At 42.1% G+C, this 18,215-nt stretch overlaps 1 protein-coding gene across 1 annotated transcript in view; it reads right to left on the bottom strand.

Moving 5' to 3' along the window:
• Positions 1-18,215, bottom strand: part of TDRD12 (tudor domain containing 12) — a 74,385-nt gene that overhangs the window by 7,457 nt on the left and 48,713 nt on the right. Inside the window, exons 25-28 of the mRNA XM_057712953.1 lie at positions 7,036-7,223; positions 6,072-6,282; positions 4,791-4,883; positions 2,792-2,964 (exon numbers count right to left, since the gene is read on the bottom strand). Of these exons, the coding sequence (XP_057568936.1) occupies positions 2,792-2,964; positions 4,791-4,883; positions 6,072-6,282; positions 7,036-7,223 (665 nt within the window). The remainder of the gene's footprint in view (positions 1-2,791; positions 2,965-4,790; positions 4,884-6,071; positions 6,283-7,035; positions 7,224-18,215) is intronic.

Raw genomic sequence — 18,215 nt, 5'->3', positions numbered from 1 at the left:
CACACCTAGATTCTCCCCTTGTTTGCTGCTCCGGTCACCACACCTTCCTCTCTGTTCCTGGAGCCAGGGAATAACCAAGCCTCCCCTCTGCCCACACGAGTCTTTGCCTCAGTCAGGCCTCACCTCCTATGTCTTTGCTCACCGTCTTAGAACCCAAACCACCCTATCCCCCCTTCTGCGTTAATCTGCTCCATCTCACATACCACCATCTGATGCACTGTATATTTCTGTAACCTGTTTATCATCTGTCTCTCTCCATTAAAATGTGAGCTGACCCTTCATCTGTTTTGTTCACTACTGTATCCCCAGCAGACAATAAATATTTGCTGAATAAATGAGTGAATTTTAAAATTTCAACTTTACCTAATGGCAACTTCAATTGAAAGCATAGGTCAACTGAAACAAAGTTAGGTTGAACAAATATTCCAGCATCCAAAACACAGACAGAGCAAAATGGCGGATTAGGAAGCTCCACGTTCCCATTTCCCCATAGGTACACTGAAAGACGCTGTCTGAACCAACTTCCTGTTCCCTCATCCCCACACCCAAAACCAGAGAGGGAAGAGCAGACTTGGTGAATTACTGTGTTGTCCATTCTAAGGTGTCTGGGGACCCCTGAGGGACGAATGCAAGATGCTCATCTCTGTTTCATGAAACTCAGAACACAGACAGGAAAGCCATGGGCACTGCTCAGAAAAGGCCACTACAGACCCACAGACACCTGGGGCAAGGGATGATGCAGGAGACACACAACAGACCATCGAAGGCCTGCAGGAGAAGCTGGGGGGAGACTCACTGGAGATCAGAACATTGAAAAGGGGGCTGAGAAAGCCACGTGCAGCCAAGGCAAGACATACACTCAGGAAAGTCCTGAGAGGACCCTAAGCTTTCACCTTGGGCTGAATCTAGGCGAGGATGTGGAGAAAATGGGAATCTTGTGCACTGCTGGTGGGAATGCAACACACAACTGTTGTGGAAACATTTTGGCAGTTCAAAAATTTAAACACAGAACTGCCATATGATCCAGAAACCCCAAAAGACCTGAGAGCAGAAACTTACACAGATATTTGTACACCGATGTTCATAGTAGCACTATTCACAACAGCCAAATAGCCAATCCAGGTGAACAGGTAAACAAAATGCCGTATATCCATACAATGTAAGTATTTTTTAGCCTTAAAAAGGACAGAAATTCTGATACCTGCTACAACATGGGTGAACCTTGAAAACATTATGCCAGGTGAAATAAGGCAGACACAGAAGGATAAACGTTGTATGATACCATTTAGATGAGGTACCCAGAATAGGTAAATTAACGGAAACAGAAAGCAGAATGGAGGTTCCCAGGGGCTGAGGGAATAGGAGAACGGGCGTCATGGTTTAATGGGTACAGAGTTTCTGGCTGGGATGATGAAAACTTCTGGAGATGGATGGTGGTGATGGTTACACAACAACATGCATGTACTTACTGCCACTGAACTGTATACTTAAAAAACAGTTATGGTGATAGATTTTATGTGTATTTTACCACATTTTGAAAAAACAAACAGAAATGAGAAATTCTGTTATGTATATTTTAACACAATTAAAAAACACATGCAATTTAAGAAATTACCATTTATTGTGCTAGCTGTGGTAACAGCACTTTAGTCAAGTTTTTAAAAGACTTTTGTTGCTCCACATCTTCGCCTACACTTGGTATTTCCTTTCTCTCATTTCTCGTGGCTATGAAGTGTTACTGCTACACTGTGGCTTTAATTTTCACTTCCCTGATGAGTAATAAGTCTGAACACCTTTTCATATATTAATCATAGGACAATTAATGAATTGAACACTGTGAAGTGTCTGCTCAAATCTTCTGCCCCGTTTTCTACCAGGCATCTGCTCCTTCTCCTGACTGAAAGGAGTGCTTGATGCGAGTCCTTTGGTGGACGCACACGCTGGGCCCATCCTCACCTCTGGCGGTGGCCAGTGGACTTTCTCAGAGACTTCCACAGCCTCTCATATCCTGCCTGTGGTTGTGAAAACGGCTGCAACCAATTTGGAAAAGTGTTGAGCAGTAGTCTAATTATCAAGAATTTTATTCCATCAGAAATACATTCAGAAGTGCAGCAAAGCACATGGAGGAGAATGTTTAAAGTACCACTTGAAGTGGCCCAGAACTGGAAATTTCTCCCATCAACAGAATGGGTAAATAAATTACACTATATTCATAAAATGGAATACAATGCAGCCATGAGAACCTCCGGTACACAGCTGTATACACAACATGGATGAATTTCACAAATAACGCTGAGTTAAAGAAGCCAGATACGAAAGAGGCACGTTGCATGACTCCATTCAAAGTACGACCAGGGAAGACCCATCCATGCTGTTTTGTGTCTGGAAAGCGGCTGACCTTGGGGAGGGAGCAGGGGGCGGCTATGAGTCATGCCCTGTTTCTGATATGGGGCTGGTTTCTGTGCTCAGAAAATCCACCAAGCCACACTTATGATGTGTGTACTCTTTGTATGGGTTCTGTCAATAAAGAGCTAACAAAAATTCATTCTGTAAGAGATACAGGTGAAATAATATATGTGGAATTTGTTTTATAATAGTCAAACAAAAACAAAAAGGTGGGCTGGGGTTTGGATGAAATAAGACTCCCCAAATATTGGTACTTCTTAAAGCTGAGTGATGGGAACACAGAAACTCATTAAACTAACTCTACTTTCAGAAAAAATGTCCATAACACTTGTGAGGTACATTTCCACAAAACAGCTCTTCCAAAAGGAGACAAAAATCTACTTACAGGGTCTGGCTTAGGCTTTCTTCAAAAGTTGGTATTTGAGCTCCTTTGCATAACTTTTTCAGCTGTTCTACGTGTTCTGAGTTATCGGTGCCCATTCCCATTGACAAAATTTCAGCTCGAACATTATAATCAATGACAGAAGTTCTCAAGTTTGAAAGTTTTGTAACGTGCACCTTGAAACAAAGAAAAAATATAACGTTTGCAGGAATTACACTTAGAACTTTAGATGAATCACAAATACTCTCACATGGCCTCCTGATCTCAAGGTACATTGTCTGATGCACCAGGGCATGTGCCACTACATGCAAGGGCCTCCTCATCAAAATCTTCCAGAACCCAGCCCTGCAACTGGGGAAATATGATCAGGTGTGGTTGGGGCCAAGATCAAGTCCTGAGGTCTTATCCCCAGAGAAGACCCATTTGTGACGCCATAACCACACACACAATTTTTAGATCTTTCTGATTTTCCCTCCTGTACTTTGACCTCTCCTAACAAGAAGGCTCAGGGTCTTTAGATGCCCAGGAAAGGCCCACGCCAAGGCCCTAAATCTTGCATCCTGCACAGTTTCCTCCACTTGTTTTCTTCTGCAACCAAAACATTCTCGTCCATTTCAGTTTACACAAAATTATGTAAAACATCAAAATCTACAATTGTCTGATTTCTGTTGGTGGGAGAAGTGGCCCCAGGACTTCCATGGGGGGCGGAGTTGGACCAGGCTGGGCCGGCTGGGGCACCTCCCCAGGGAGTACGGGAATCCGAAAGAGCCTTTCTCCACTCAGCAGCAGACTGAACTGGTGCGGTGGAGAGGAGGGCAGCTGTGGGGTCTGTCTCCCCTCCAGTGCGCCACGAACACAGCTACACTCCAGAGCTGCAGAAGCATATTTGCTAGGTGGGTTTTCTTGTTTTGCTTCATTCTCTGAGCTACAGTTTAAAAAACCCTTGCTTAATAAAGTTTCCATTTTTTTCTCTGATAAAGAACCACCACAATATTCAGTATTATGATATCAACTACGACCACCCCCCACCCCCAGATCTCTTCATTTACCTGCACTGGTAGGCTCTACCTTTCCTTCTAAAAATCAGGTTCTCCTCTTACTCTTAAATCTTATACCCAAACTCCTCTTTTTCAGTGTTAAGGTTTATTTGCTCTAACAAAAATAACTCAACAAAACAGTTTTTATGAACTGAATTCATTCAAATCTTATAAATAATCATAATAATTAAGATTTAAGTCTAATGGAACAAAACTTTGAATTGAAAAGTAGAGTTCCCAGGGTGCAAGCAGAGTGGGGATGGTGCCAGCCTCTGAGGGGACACCCTGAGTCACATGTCCTGGCCTCACACTCAGCCTCACCCACCTCAACGGCAGCTCCACAGGGTAGAAGTCTATTCATGGATGGGACTCCAGTGCCCTGTACAGGTCCTAGCACACAGTAGGTGCTCAATAAATATTTGGTGAATGGATGAGGTAGAAACTGTGAACATAATAAAACCTGTCTTGGAAAGCCTGAGGACTGGAACCCTCCACATTACTGGCCACTTTAAGATCACTTATAACTAGACCAGCGCACGGCTGTGCTTCTGCAGGACAGGTACTATCCCAGGGCTTCCCACCTGTGTGGGCAGAGAACTGTGAAACCGAATTAACGGTGCACAACCGACACTTGGAAAGGAACTGTAAATGGTAGAGACTATGACGCATACTAACGAGTTTCAAAAAGTTTCTGTCTTGCTTGTATGTGTTAGTGTGTGTGATTTATACACACACACCTGTGAGCACTGGGTTACAATGTAAAAGATTCCCTTAAGCCAAAAACCTATGACCACATTTGTGACCCAAATAACGTGAGAAAAGCTCTCCTTTACACAGAGCCCTTATCAAAAAGCCTCCACTTATGTGAGATAAATAGTTACTTAAGCAACAGGTTAGACTAATTTAGAATAATTTTAGAGGCCCATTCAAACACACGTTTCTTTTCAAGAAAACTGCATACTTACCATTGGATCAATCCAAACCGTATTTCCTAAAGCCAACATTACTTTTGCATCATGAAGCTTTCCAATAATTTTATGATGAATGTACCTAGTAACCTGAAAAAAAGCCACTTAAGTAATTTATCTGAAGTAAGAAAATGCTTTATTCTGTACATGCTCTATAGTTTTGCAAGAAGCTTTTCCACGCCTTTCATGTGAGCCTCATGACCACCCCTTGAGGCAGGTTATGGAGGCCATAATGCCCCGTCACTAACAAGGGGAAGCAGCAGCAGAGACGGATGAGGACCCATGTGAAGGTGCGTCCCAAGCGCAGAGTGCTCCTGCTGTCCCAGAGGAGGAGCTCACACACTGGGGCCGCTCAGCACTAGGAACGCTGGGGTCGAGGGGCCCTGGTCCCCCCACCAACAGTGGAACTCTCTTCACACTCACTGAGCTTCCAAAGAAACATCCATCCTCTAAAGACAGGCTGACAGTCAGCAGAGGGGATGGGACACGCATCCACACTGGAAACTTGCGGTGTTAGGAGACCACAGCACGGACCCGTGCTCGGGATCACCTTTGCATCTATCTTCATTCAACTCCACCATTTATAACCCAAGCTTTTTACTTATTAATCAGACTGTATGAAATGTAATCTTCCTTTGAGGAATCAGGAGCCTCATTACAAACTGGACCCACTGCTCTGGTGATGAGCAAGACTGTCTACCTGGTCTCTGCCACGGAGAGGGCTGGGCCTCTCTCCCCACCTGGGGCAGCATGTGCTCCGTGTCTTGTCACAGGTGGGCTTCTTTGCCTTCAGTGCCTTACCTGGTCTACTTGGTGACATCCTAGTTACCCATTCTGAAGGACCCTTCCTGTGGAAGGTTTTTCTGGACTCTCTCTTTCCTTGCCCATCTTCCCAACCCCAGTGGAATTATCTGGTCCCCCCAGAGAGTGTCCATCACCTATGCGCCCCTGTGACAGAGGTAACCACTTTTGTAGGTGTGTACACTATTCCTTCTCCAGTTTATTTTTAGCACAGTGCATATTTTACACCAAGTCTAAGTCTGTGCGCACTAATGATAACGATGGCCAATACGCCCAGCGCCTCTCTGAGGGTTCGGAGCTAGGTCTACGCACAGCACAGGAAGTGCATTCCTGTCCAGAAACATGAAGCAGTTTACCCAAACCCAATACTCCAAATTCAAATACACCTCAATTCTGTGTATATTCTGGGTTAAACGTATTCTGAAAGTATATGTTTAATCCAGAATAAACAAAATGTAAAACGCAAACATAACTCACCTTCGGATTCCATTCAATTTCATCGTCCACGGGTTTCACTCTACAAACAATAAACTCCACAGCTTGCGGGGGCAGTGTGTGGAAACTTTCTGGGAGGTGCAGCAACTGGTCTCTTGTGATGAGTCCAGTCCTGCCTTCATCTATGAACTTCACAAGGACATTATCCAGGGCCCACGTGTCCTCCTTCTGGCTCACCTCCAAAGCCTGAACCCTGCAGGACAACAGTGGCCTCAGTCTAACATAGAGACCCAAAGAGAAATAATCGTCGCCTTGACTTCCTCGTTAAAAGCAAACCACACAAAAGTCCCCTAAACTGCATGGCTTTACTCCATACAGAGCACTTAGCCATGATTTATTTAATTCAAGTATACCTACGTATAAAAACATAGCATAGCACTGTGAATAGAGGAAATTCCCTTATCTGACAACACAAGAAAAATTAACATAGCAAATTAAATGTTCCAAGGTTCTCCATCTGGGCCATCACGCAGCGGGGAGGGGTGTGGCATCCGAGGGATGCTGGTGCAAACAAGCAAGCGAGGCAGGATGCAGCGCCGGCCATGCCATTCTTGAGCTGACCCAGAGAACTTACACAGCCTCTCCAGGGCTCTGTCTGCTTATCTGTAAAGCGGGAAATGTGCCCATTTTATGGGAATTTTGTAAGAATTAAGTGAGTTACAGATGTACATGCATGCAGCACAGTGACAGCTCAAAGACTGTCCATACATTAATGTCACCCTGTCATCCACACTCTGTGCTCAGCAGTCCAGGGGCAAACGAGCCTCGGGAGTACAGGTGAGCTGGGCTCAGGGGGACATGACCCCACCACCACCTTCCTGGGAGGCAGCCAGGCTCAGGACGTGCACACCGGTCAGATGGACAGAGATGAAAACAGGGATTCAGTACCACTTCAAGTGACCTTATGCTTCACAACTTTTAGAGATGAAATAAAGAGACATTTTACCTGTGAAAAGCTGTTTTTTCTGCTAATCCATATAATCCAAATTTCTCCACCCTTTCAACAGCTGTTTTATTACTGGAATCGTCAAAATACTCTTTCATTTCAGCATTAAGAGGTGCATAAAGATCCATATGTTTATCAACTATACGACCAAAGTAATTTGTTGCATTCAAAATATAAAAGGGTATAATCTGAAACATAAACAATAAACATATACAGAAAATAAACTCACTCTAAAGCAAAGACGTATCTGCAGAAGTCAGCACCTGACCTCAAAGCCCAAAGCACACAACAGGGATTTAAAATCAAACTAGAAAGCTGACCAACAAACAAAACAAAATAAATATCTTAGCATACTCACAAATAATTATAGTTTTACTTTAAATATAATGGAAGATGTTTTGGGTAAATATTATTTTAAAACTTCATTACTAGTTATAAGTGTTCCTTTGTTTAATTTTTAACTGTACTTTATAAAAATCCTTTAAAAAAATAACCTCCTTGTCTCTTGAGCCCTTTCTGATCTTTGTTCACGTACAAGAAGTATTTCACTAACAGCCTGTTGTGTATGAAGCACAAGGGACACAGAAAGGAAGCATGTCCTGCAGGGACCCTCAGCAACATGGGTGGACAGATGTGCCACAGCTGGTGTATGGTCGAGAAGACAACTTTTCACAGGCAAGCGTATGCATGGTTACTGGTATGTGTGGGGGGTGTCGGTGTGCACAGGTGTGCAAGAATATGGAGAAGGCATTCCAGATGGGGGGCAAACAGTGTGCATTAGGGCAGGGAGCCCTGGCTAAAGAACAGGAGTGAGCACTTACTTGGTGGGGTGGCCGAGAGGGCAGTGCCACCTGGGAGGTGAGGCAGGCAGGGATGAGGTCACCCCTTGCGACCAAAAGGAGCTGGATTTCACAGGGCTGACAGTCCGGGGCTCTCCTCTGCGGCCCCCTCCAACTCCACCGCCTGTCCCCCTCACACTCGCCATAAGCCTTGTCCTACCCCACAAACATTCCACATAACTCCTACCTCAGGGCCTCTGCACTTGCTGGTTCCTCTGCCTGGAATATTCCTCCCTAGATCCAGTCTCATGGCTGGATCCTTCTTATCATCTGGCCCCCAGGGCAGCTGACCCCCTCCTCAGAGGGCCCCTCCCTGCCTAAAATTTCCAAAGGGCCCCTTGTCCCCCAGCACACACCCCAGTACTTCACAGCATCTCATCCTCTCTGCAGCACTGTCACCATCTTACTCCCTGCTGACCATCCCCACTGGAAGGTGAGCAGCAAGAGGACAGGCAGCACGTCTGTCATGGTTCCCAAGCCAGCCATCCTCAGCCCCATGGAGAATGGGCCTCAGTGAACCCCTGTGCTCCCTCGAGCCCACCCTCATCTCAGGTGGGAGTTCAGTATTCTTTCCAGCCTGGCAGATGGCCTCTCCCAGGGAGTCTTCTCCCCTGCAGTTTAGGGGCCCTGACAACCTGGAATCCTGGACAGAAGCCCACTGAGTGACAGCAGTCAGTGGACAGGAGGTGCAGGAGATGGGAAAAACTCTCACTACCATGTTATGAGAGATTGGCAGCATATAACATATGCTCCAACAATAAATATATTTTTTGAAAGATGCACACAGAAAAATGACAGAGAAAATACACTAAGATGTCAAGGGTAACTGTTTCAGGAGGACAGGAATAAGCAGAGAGTTTCATCCCCCCACATCTCCTAAGTTAGAAGGCTCTGTGTTAAGCGCACACTGGTGGACAAAGTTCAGGCCCGAGCAGGCGTCAGTGTGTGGCTCCAGCGCATCTACGATACACTAAGCTGGCAGAATGGAGGGGCAAAAAGCAGCTTGTGGACTGGACCCTCCTGACAGGAGGGGGAGAGCATGAGGCCTCCAGACAGGTGGCCAACTCGTCCTGCTTTCAGCACCGAACATCCCGTGTAGTGGGAAATCTGTCAGTCCTGGGCACATGGGAGGGCCCCTTCCAGCCACACACCTCCCCACCTGTTTTGATTCCCCTCTCCCCAGCAGTCCTGCACATAACTAATTCAGTTTGTTGTGGCTGCAGGACACAAGGTAAGGATACAGAAATCAATCGTGTTTCTAAGACAATTAGAAAATGAAGTTTAAGGAAAAATAATATTAACAATGACATCCAAAAACATAAAATATTAGGGATAAGTTTAACACAGCAAGTAAAAGACTCATCCACTGAAAATTATAACACGTTGCTTAGAAAATTAAAGACCTAGCCAAATGGAGTGATGTACCACGTTAATGGACTAAGAAGCCTCACTATTGCTAAAATGTCAATTCTTCTCATATTAATCTATAGACTTGGTTTTTTAAAATTTATTTATTATTTATTTACTATTTATTTATTTACTGGCTGTGTTGGGTCTTCATTGTTGCACATGGGCTTTCTCTAGTTGCGGCAAGCTGGGGCTACTCTTCGTTGCGATGTGCGGGCTCCTCACTGCCATGGCTTCCCTTGTCGCGGAGCATGGGCTCTGCTCTTGGTGCGTGGGCTTTAGTAGTTGCAGCACACAGGCTCAACAGCTGTGGCTCATGGGCTTAGTTGCTCTGCGGCATGTGAGATATTCCTGGAGCAGGGATCAAACCCTTGCCCCCTGCATTGGCAGGCAGATTCTTAACCACTGCACCACCTAGGAAGCCCAATCTATAGACTTGTAACCAAGCAGGACACTTCCCGTGGGAGACCCTTCCCCCATATCCTCTGCTTTACTTCTCTTTGAAGTACCCAGATAATAGTATCTGTGCACACTTCCTGAGTTGTTTTACAGATGTGAAAACCCCTTACCAAAAAGAAGATGTTAACTACTTGATGACCATGAGCACACAGTCCCCAGGCCTACGGGGGCCTAAGGACTGATAACATTAATCCTGTGACACCACTCTATTACCTCACCAACAACCAATCAGAGAACTGTGCAGGAGCTGATTACATACCCTGTCACCAACCCCCCCTCTCCCCCAACCTGGCCTTTAAAAATGCTTTCCCGAAACCCACTGGGGAGTTTGGGGTTTTTAAGCACCAGCCACTTGTTCTCCTTGTATTGCCGCCTTATAATAAACACTGCACTTTCCTTCACCACAACCTGGTGTCAGTAGATTGCCTTTACTGCACACAGGAGAGTGGACCCAAGGTTGGTTTGGTATCAGACTCAGTGCAATGCCAATCAAAGTTCCATCATGATTCTAAGTGTAATAGAAATTGGTAAAATGATTCTAAGAATTTATACAGATATGCAAAGTAATAGTCAAAAGGATATTGAAAAAGATGGGCAAAGTTTGAAGACTTACCCACCAGTTTCCAAGATCATAAAGCTATAGTAATCAAGCCCGTGTGATACCGTGTAAGGACAGACAAAGAAACCAAGGAGCAAAATAAAGAATTCAGAAATCACATATATGGTCTCCTAATTTTTGATAAAGGTGCCAATGTAATTTATGGGGGAAAGAAGGTCTTTACAGTAAATGACGCTGGAACAACCAATTATACAGAAGAAAAAAACCTTGCCCCCTTTAAAAAACCTGCCACACACAAAAATTAATTTGAGATGAATCACAGAGCTAAATGTAAAACTATACAGATTCTAGAATAACAAAAAACACCGAGAAAAATCTCTGCAACCATACGGTAGGCAAAGACATCTTATGACATGAAAAGCACAAAATACAAAATAAAAAAGTGAAAAACTAGGCTTCATCAAAATTAAAAACTTTTGCTTTTCAACTGGGAGAAAATATTTACAATATATCTGACAAAGGATATCTAGAATATATAAAGAACTATTAAAACTCAACAAGAAGAAAACCCAAATTAAAAAATAGACAAAAATTCTAAACAGAAAATTAACAAAAAAAGAGATACAGATGGCCAATAGGCAGTGAAAAGATGTCCAAGATTCTTTATCACCAGGGAAACACAAATAAGATACCAGTGCAAATGCAACAGAGTGGCAACAATTACAGATTGAGAATACCAAGTACTGATAAGAATGTGGACGAACTGGAATTCTCACATGCAGTGCTGGTGAGAATGTGAAATGGTACCACCACTTTAGAAAACTGTTTGGCAGTCTCTCCTAAAATACACTTAACATGTGACTTGGCAATTCCACTCCTAGGTCTTACTCAAGAGAAACGAAAATGTATTGTCAAAGTTATGTAACACAAATGGTGAAAGCAGCCAGAAACTGTCAACAACCCAAATGTCCATCAATTTGTGACAAACATATAACGGACTCCAACACCGGCAAATATCAAAAGCATTATACTGAATAATAGAAATCATATTCAAAAGACCATATACTATACAATTCCATTAATATGAAATTCTAGTAAAAGACAAAACTGTAGTGGGAGAAAGCAGCCTGCCTGGTTCCCAGGGGATGGGCGTGTGCAATTTAAAAACTTCCTGCAAACAAAAGTCCAGGACCAGAAGGCTTCCCTGAGGAATGCTACCAAACATACAAGGAACAACCAATACCGGTCCTTCTCAAGCTCTTCCAAAAGACTGAAGAGGAGGGAACACTCCCAAAGTCACGCTATGAAGCCACCATCACCCTCATACCAAAAGCAAAGATAATAACACAGAAGAAAATTATAGACCAGTATCTGATGAATATAGTTGCAAAAGTTCTCAACCAAATATTAGCAAACTGAATCCAACAACACATAAAAAAGATCATATACCATGATCAGGCTGGATTCATCCCAGGGTCACAAGGATGGCTCAACATATGCAAATCAATAAATGTGATATACTACATCAACAAAAGAAAAGACAAAAACCATATGATCATTTCAATAGATGCAGAAAAAGCATTTGATAAAATTCAACATCCATTCATGATAAAGACTCTTACCAAAGTGGGTATAGAGAGAACATATCTCAACATAATAAAAGTTATTTATGGCAAATTCATAGCGAACATAATTCAATGGTAAAAGCTGAAAGCCTTCCAGCTAAAATCTGGAACATGACAAGTATGCCCACTTTCACCACTTCTATTCAACATAGTATTGGAATTCCTAGTCACAGCAATCAGACAAAAAAAAAAAAAAAAAAAGAAAGAAAAGAAATAAAAGGTATCCAAATTGGAAGAGAAGAGGTCATGCAGATGACAGGATACTATATATAGAAAACCCTGAAGACTGCACACAAAAACTACTAGAACTGATAAATGAACTCAGCAAGGTAGCAGGATACAAGATTAACATACAGAAATTTGTTGCGTGTCTTTACACTAACAATGAACTACCAGAAAGGGAAAGTAAAACAAAACAAAACAAAATAATCCCTTTTAAAAATAAAACACTTAGGAATCAACCTGACCAAGGATGTGAAAGACTTATATGTTGAGAACTATAAAAAACTGATAAAGGAAACTGAAGATGATTCAACGAAATAGAAAGATACCCTATGCTCTTGGATTGGAAGAATTAATATTGTAAAAATGACCATACTACCCAAAGCAATTTAGAGATTTAATGTGATTCCTATCAAATTATCCATGACATTTTTCACAGAACTAGAATAATCCTAAAATTTACATGGAACCATAAAAGGCCCAGAATTTCCAAAGCAATCCTGAGGAAAAAGAACAAAACTGGAGGCATAACTCTCCCAGACTTCAGACAATAATCAGAACAGTGTGATATTGGCACCAAAAAAGATATATGGATCATTGGAATAGTATACAGAGCCCAGAAATAAACCCACACACCTACAGTCAATTAATCTTCAACAAAGGAGGCAAGAATATACAGTGGAGAAAAGATAATCTCTTCAGCAAGTGGTGCTGGGAAAACTGAACAGCCACATGTAAATAAATGAAGTTAGAACACACCCTCACAACATAAACAAATAAAAAAACTCAAAATGGCTTAAAGACTTAAATATAAGACATGACACCATAAAACTCCTACAAGCGAACACAGGCAAAACATTCTCTGACATAAATTTTACCACTATTTTCTTAGGTCAGTCTCTGAAGGCAAAAGAAATAAAAGCAAAAGTACACAAATGGGACCTAATCAAAACTGTAAGCTTTTGCACAGCAAAGGAAACCATAAACAAAATGAAAAGACAACCTATAGAACAGGAGAAAATATTTGCAAATGACGCAACTGACAAGGGCTTGATTTCCAAAATATACAAACAGCTCATACAACTCAGTAACAACAACAACAACAAAAGTAACCCCATCAAAAAACGGGCAGGAGACCATTTCTCCAAAGAAGACATACAGATGGCCAAAAGGCAAATGAAAAGATGCTCAACATGACCAACTATTAGAGAAATGCAAATCAAAACTACAATGAGGTACCACCTCATACCAGTCAGAATGACCATCACTGAAAAGTCTACAAACAATAAATGCTGGAGAGGGTGTGGAGAAAAGGCAACCCTCCTACACTGTTGGTGGGAATGTAAACTGGTGCAGCCACTATGGAAAACAGTATGGAGGTTCCTAAACAAACTAAAAATAGAGCTAGCATATGATCCAGCAATCCCACTCCTGGGCATATATCCCAAGAAAACTTTAATTCAGAAAAATACATGCATCCCAATGTTCATAGCAGCACTATTTACAACAGCCAAGATATGGAAGCAACCTAAATGTCCATCAACAGACGAATGGATAAAGAAGATGTGATATATACACACAATGGAATATTACTCAGCCATAAAAAGGAATGAAATAATGCCATTTGCAGCAATATGGATGGACCTAGCGATTATCATATTAGGTAAGTCTGACAAAGAAAGACAAATACCATATGATATCACTTATATGGGGAATCTAAAATATGATACAAATGACCTTATTACATAACAGAAACCTACTGACATACATAGAAAACATACTTATGGTTGCCAAAGGGGAAAGGAGGTGGGCAGGGATAAATTAGGAGTTTGGGATCAGCAGATACAAGCTACTACATACAAAACAGATAAACAACAACAAGGTCCTAAAGTATAGCACAAGGAACCATAGTCAATATCCTATAATAAACCATCATGGGAGAGAATATGAAAAAGAATACACACAGACACACACACACACATCTGAATCAGTCTTTGCTGTACAAAAGAAACTAATACAACATTGTAAATCAACTATACTTCAATAAAAGTAAAAAATAAAAATTAAATTAAATTAGAAGGACAGTTTTCATTGTGGGGGGGGGTTCTGGAAAGGTGGTAGTAGTGAGGTGTCATATTTTTTGACTCTCTCTGAATTCCCTACAATAAAGACAGACAGAGCAGTGAGACAGCAAAGCCAAAACCAGGGACATATTGCAACAAAATTTAATTAACAAAATATCCCCATGGACCCCAAAATAAAAGCAGATGAGGATGATAACATAGGAAAAAATCCAGGTGACCCTGGGTTTGGCAATGACTCTTTACATATAACAACAAAAGCACAATCTATGATAGAAAAAACTGGAAAGTTGGACTTCATTAAAATTAAAAACTTCTGCTCTCCAAATGACACTATAGTCATCTTTTAGTATCCATCGAGGTTTGGTTCCAGGACTCTGTGAATACCAAAATTCTCGGATGCTCAAGTCCCTTTCATAAAATGGTGTAGAATTTGCATATAACCTAAGGACATCCTAAGGATATACTTCAAGTCATCTCTAGATTATTCATAATACCTAATACAATGTAAATCCTATGTAAATAGTTGCTGGCCCACTGCAAATTCAAGTCTTGCTTGTGAAATATTTTAGATTTGTGGTTAGTTGAATCCATGCATAACAAGAGCTGACTGTATAAAGAGAATGAAAAGACAAGCCAAGGACTGGGAGAAAATTTTTACAAAACACGTATCTGATAAGACTGGTATCCAAAATATACAAAGAACTCTTAAAACTCAACAATAAGAAAACAAACAACTCAATAAAAAAAGGGCCAAAAAACCTGAACAGATATCTCCCAGATATTTGACCAAAGAAGATACACAGGTGATAAATAAGCATATGAGAAGATGCTCAACATCACCTGTCATCAGGGAACTGCAAATTAAAACAATGAGATACCACTACACACCTAACTGTATGGCTAAGAGCTAAAACATAGACAACATCAAATCCTGGCAAGGATGCAGACAAATAGGAACTCTCATTCATTCATTGCTGGTAAGAATGCAAAATGGTACAATCACTTCAGAGAGGAGTCTTGCAGTTTCTTACAAAGCAGAACATAGTTTTACTCTATATAGTCATACACAACAATCACACTCCTTGGTATTGTACCCAAATGAGTTGAAAACGTCTGTCTACACAAAAACCCACACCCGAATATGTACCACAGCTTTATTCATAACTGCCAAAAACTGCAAGCAACCAAGATGTCCTTCAATAGATGAATGGATAAACAAACTGCAGTATACTCAGCAATAAAAATAACCTATGAAGCCACAAAAAAGCATGGAGGAATCTTAAATGCAAACTGCTCAATGAAAGAGGCCAGTTCGAAAAGCCTACTCACTGTATGATTGCAACTATATGACATTTTGAAAAAGGCATAATTACAGAGATGGTAAAAAGATCGGTGATTGCTAGGAATTCTGGGGAAGAGGTAAAGGGACAGACAGGTGGAGCACAGAGGGGGATTTTCGGGGCAGTGAAAGTATTCTGTGTGATACTGTAATGGTGGACATGGGTCATCATACACTTGGCAAAGTTCACAGAAGGACCACTACATGGTGTGAACCTTAGACTACAGGCTTTAGTTAATAATAATGTATCAACATTGGCTCATCAATTATCACACATGTACCATGATAATGAAAGATGTTAATAACAGGGGAAACTGGCGGGGGGGCTTAGAGGGAGAGTACAAGGGGAACTCTGTATTTTCTCCTCAATTTTTCAGTAAAACTAAAACTGCTCGAAAAAATAAAATCTATTAATTTAAAAAACAGCAACAAAAATAGCAGATGAGTAAAAACCACCCACATCAGGGACTTCCCTGGTGGCGCAGTGGATAAGACTCCATGCTCCCAATGCAGGGGGCCCGGGTTTGATCCCTGGTCAGGGAACTAGATCCCGCATGTATGCCACAACTAAGAGTTTGCATGCCACAACTAAAAAGCCCTGGAGCCACAACTAAGGAGCCTGCCTGCTGCAACTAAGGAGTCCATGTGCCACAACTAAGGAGCCTACATGCTGCACCTAAGGAGGCTGCCTGCTGCAACTAAGACCCGGCACAGCCAAAAAACAAAAAATCATAAAAAAAAACCAAAAACCCCACCCACATCACAAGACCTGCAGGGTATCACTATGCAGGAAGCAGCACTGGAAGGTAAGATCATATCTGAAGGGCTAAGAACAGGAGGCTTCCACAAGAGGCCCCAGGTTTTCACTGAAAACATGGTGGGCCTGGGTGACAAGGGCAGCTGAACCTTGAAGACTTTCATGCACTCTGATAGTGGGTGAAGGCTGGACCCCTGTGAAATCTCCAAACTATCCACCCAGGGACAAGAGAGATGAAGGAAGAGAAAGGCCAGATACACCTGGTGGAGAGGCACAGAGCCAGGGCATTTCAAAAATCGCAGAAACTGTGTTTTCATTTGTTTTTTTAACAAGACATGAAACAACAAAAAAGGAATCTCTGTGAAATTAGAAAAGTTATCCTGACCCACAGCTCCTCCTTAAATTTTAAAAAAATTTTTATTTATTTATTTATTTTATTGTTTTTGGCTGCGCTGGGTCTTTGTTGCTGTGTGTGGGCTTTCTCTAGTTGTGGCAGGCGGGGGCTACTCTTTACTGTGGTATGCGAGCTTCTCAGTGCAGCAGCTTCTCTTGCTGTGGAGCACAGGCTCTAGGTGCGTGGACTTCAGTAGCTGCAGCGCATGGGCTCAGCAGTTGTGGCTCGTGGGCTCTACAGTGCAGGCCCAGTAGTTGTGGCACACAGGATTAGCTGCTCTGTGGCATGTGGGATCTTCCCAGACCAGGGCTCGAACCTGTGTCCCCTGCACTGGCAGGCAGATTCTTAGCCAGTGGTCTACCAGGGAAGTCCCTTCTCCTTAAATTTAAGGAAAAGGAATTTTACCTAAAAATGAGCAACATCAAAGTGTCAAGGTCAAATCCCACAGTAAGCTACAATAATAAAAAAGAGAATAAGAAGCAGAATAACAATTCCTAGAGACAATGAAAGCCACCAGAAAAACGTATCCACAGAACAGATCAAAACTGTAACCTCCAATTTCAAAACCAGCTGCGTTTTAGCTTGTTAACTAAGAAAATGATATATAATATAGGAGAACAACATAAATCAGAATTTTAAAATGTAGAAATGAGGTGATAGAACTTGGGAAAGAATCAGAAATGAAAGAAAAAAATCATTTCAGCAATGAAAACTGTATTGGGTTGAATGGCACTCCACCCCTGCCCCCCGCCACCAAAAGAAAACTGTCTCTGTGCTAACTCCCAGGATCTGTGACTGTGACCTTATTTGGAAAAAAAGTGTTTGCAGATGTAACTAAGTATCTCTGGCAGAGGAGCTCACTGTGGATTGTATGGGTGGGCCCCTTAGCCACTGACAATTGTGCTTTTTAAGAGGCACGGAGAGAAGAGGAGAGGGTGATGTGAAGATTAAGGCAGAGACTGCAGAGATGTGGCTACGAGCTGAGAAAGGCCAGAGAACTCTTGGAGGCAAACAGCAGCTGGAAGAGGCAGGGAAAGGACTGTTTTCCAGTCTTCGGATGGAGCACAGTCCTGCCGACACCTTGATTTCAGACTCTGGCTTCCAGGACTGTGAGAGAATACATTTGTGCTGTTTTTAAGGCACTCAGTTTGTGGTATCTGTACAAGAGCCCCAGGAGAAAAGTACACTACAGCCACACAAGAAGGAGCATGAGCATGAATGAACGCAATAGATACACCTCAAGGGAAAGGGGAGGTGAAGGCAGAACACACAACCTCAAACACAAAGGAAGAAATAATAATTTAAAAAAAAGAGTCATAGGAAAGTGACAACTCAACTCAGCAATTCTATCTGCATCTTGGAATATTCCCCAAAGAATAATCATGGATGTTCTGAAAAGATTCGTGTAATCATAACATTATTTTTAATAGTCCCCAAAGGGAAACAACTTTCTTTCTAAAAATATAACTTAAAAAATCTCTAAATTGTTTAAGTG

The sequence above is a fragment of the Hippopotamus amphibius genome, chromosome 16 (genome assembly GCF_030028045.1).
Source record: "Hippopotamus amphibius kiboko isolate mHipAmp2 chromosome 16, mHipAmp2.hap2, whole genome shotgun sequence".
In the NCBI taxonomy this organism is placed as follows: domain Eukaryota; kingdom Metazoa; phylum Chordata; class Mammalia; order Artiodactyla; family Hippopotamidae; genus Hippopotamus; species Hippopotamus amphibius.
The sequence above is the reverse complement of the archived record's forward strand: the minus strand, read 5'-3'. Positions and strand labels throughout refer to the sequence as shown.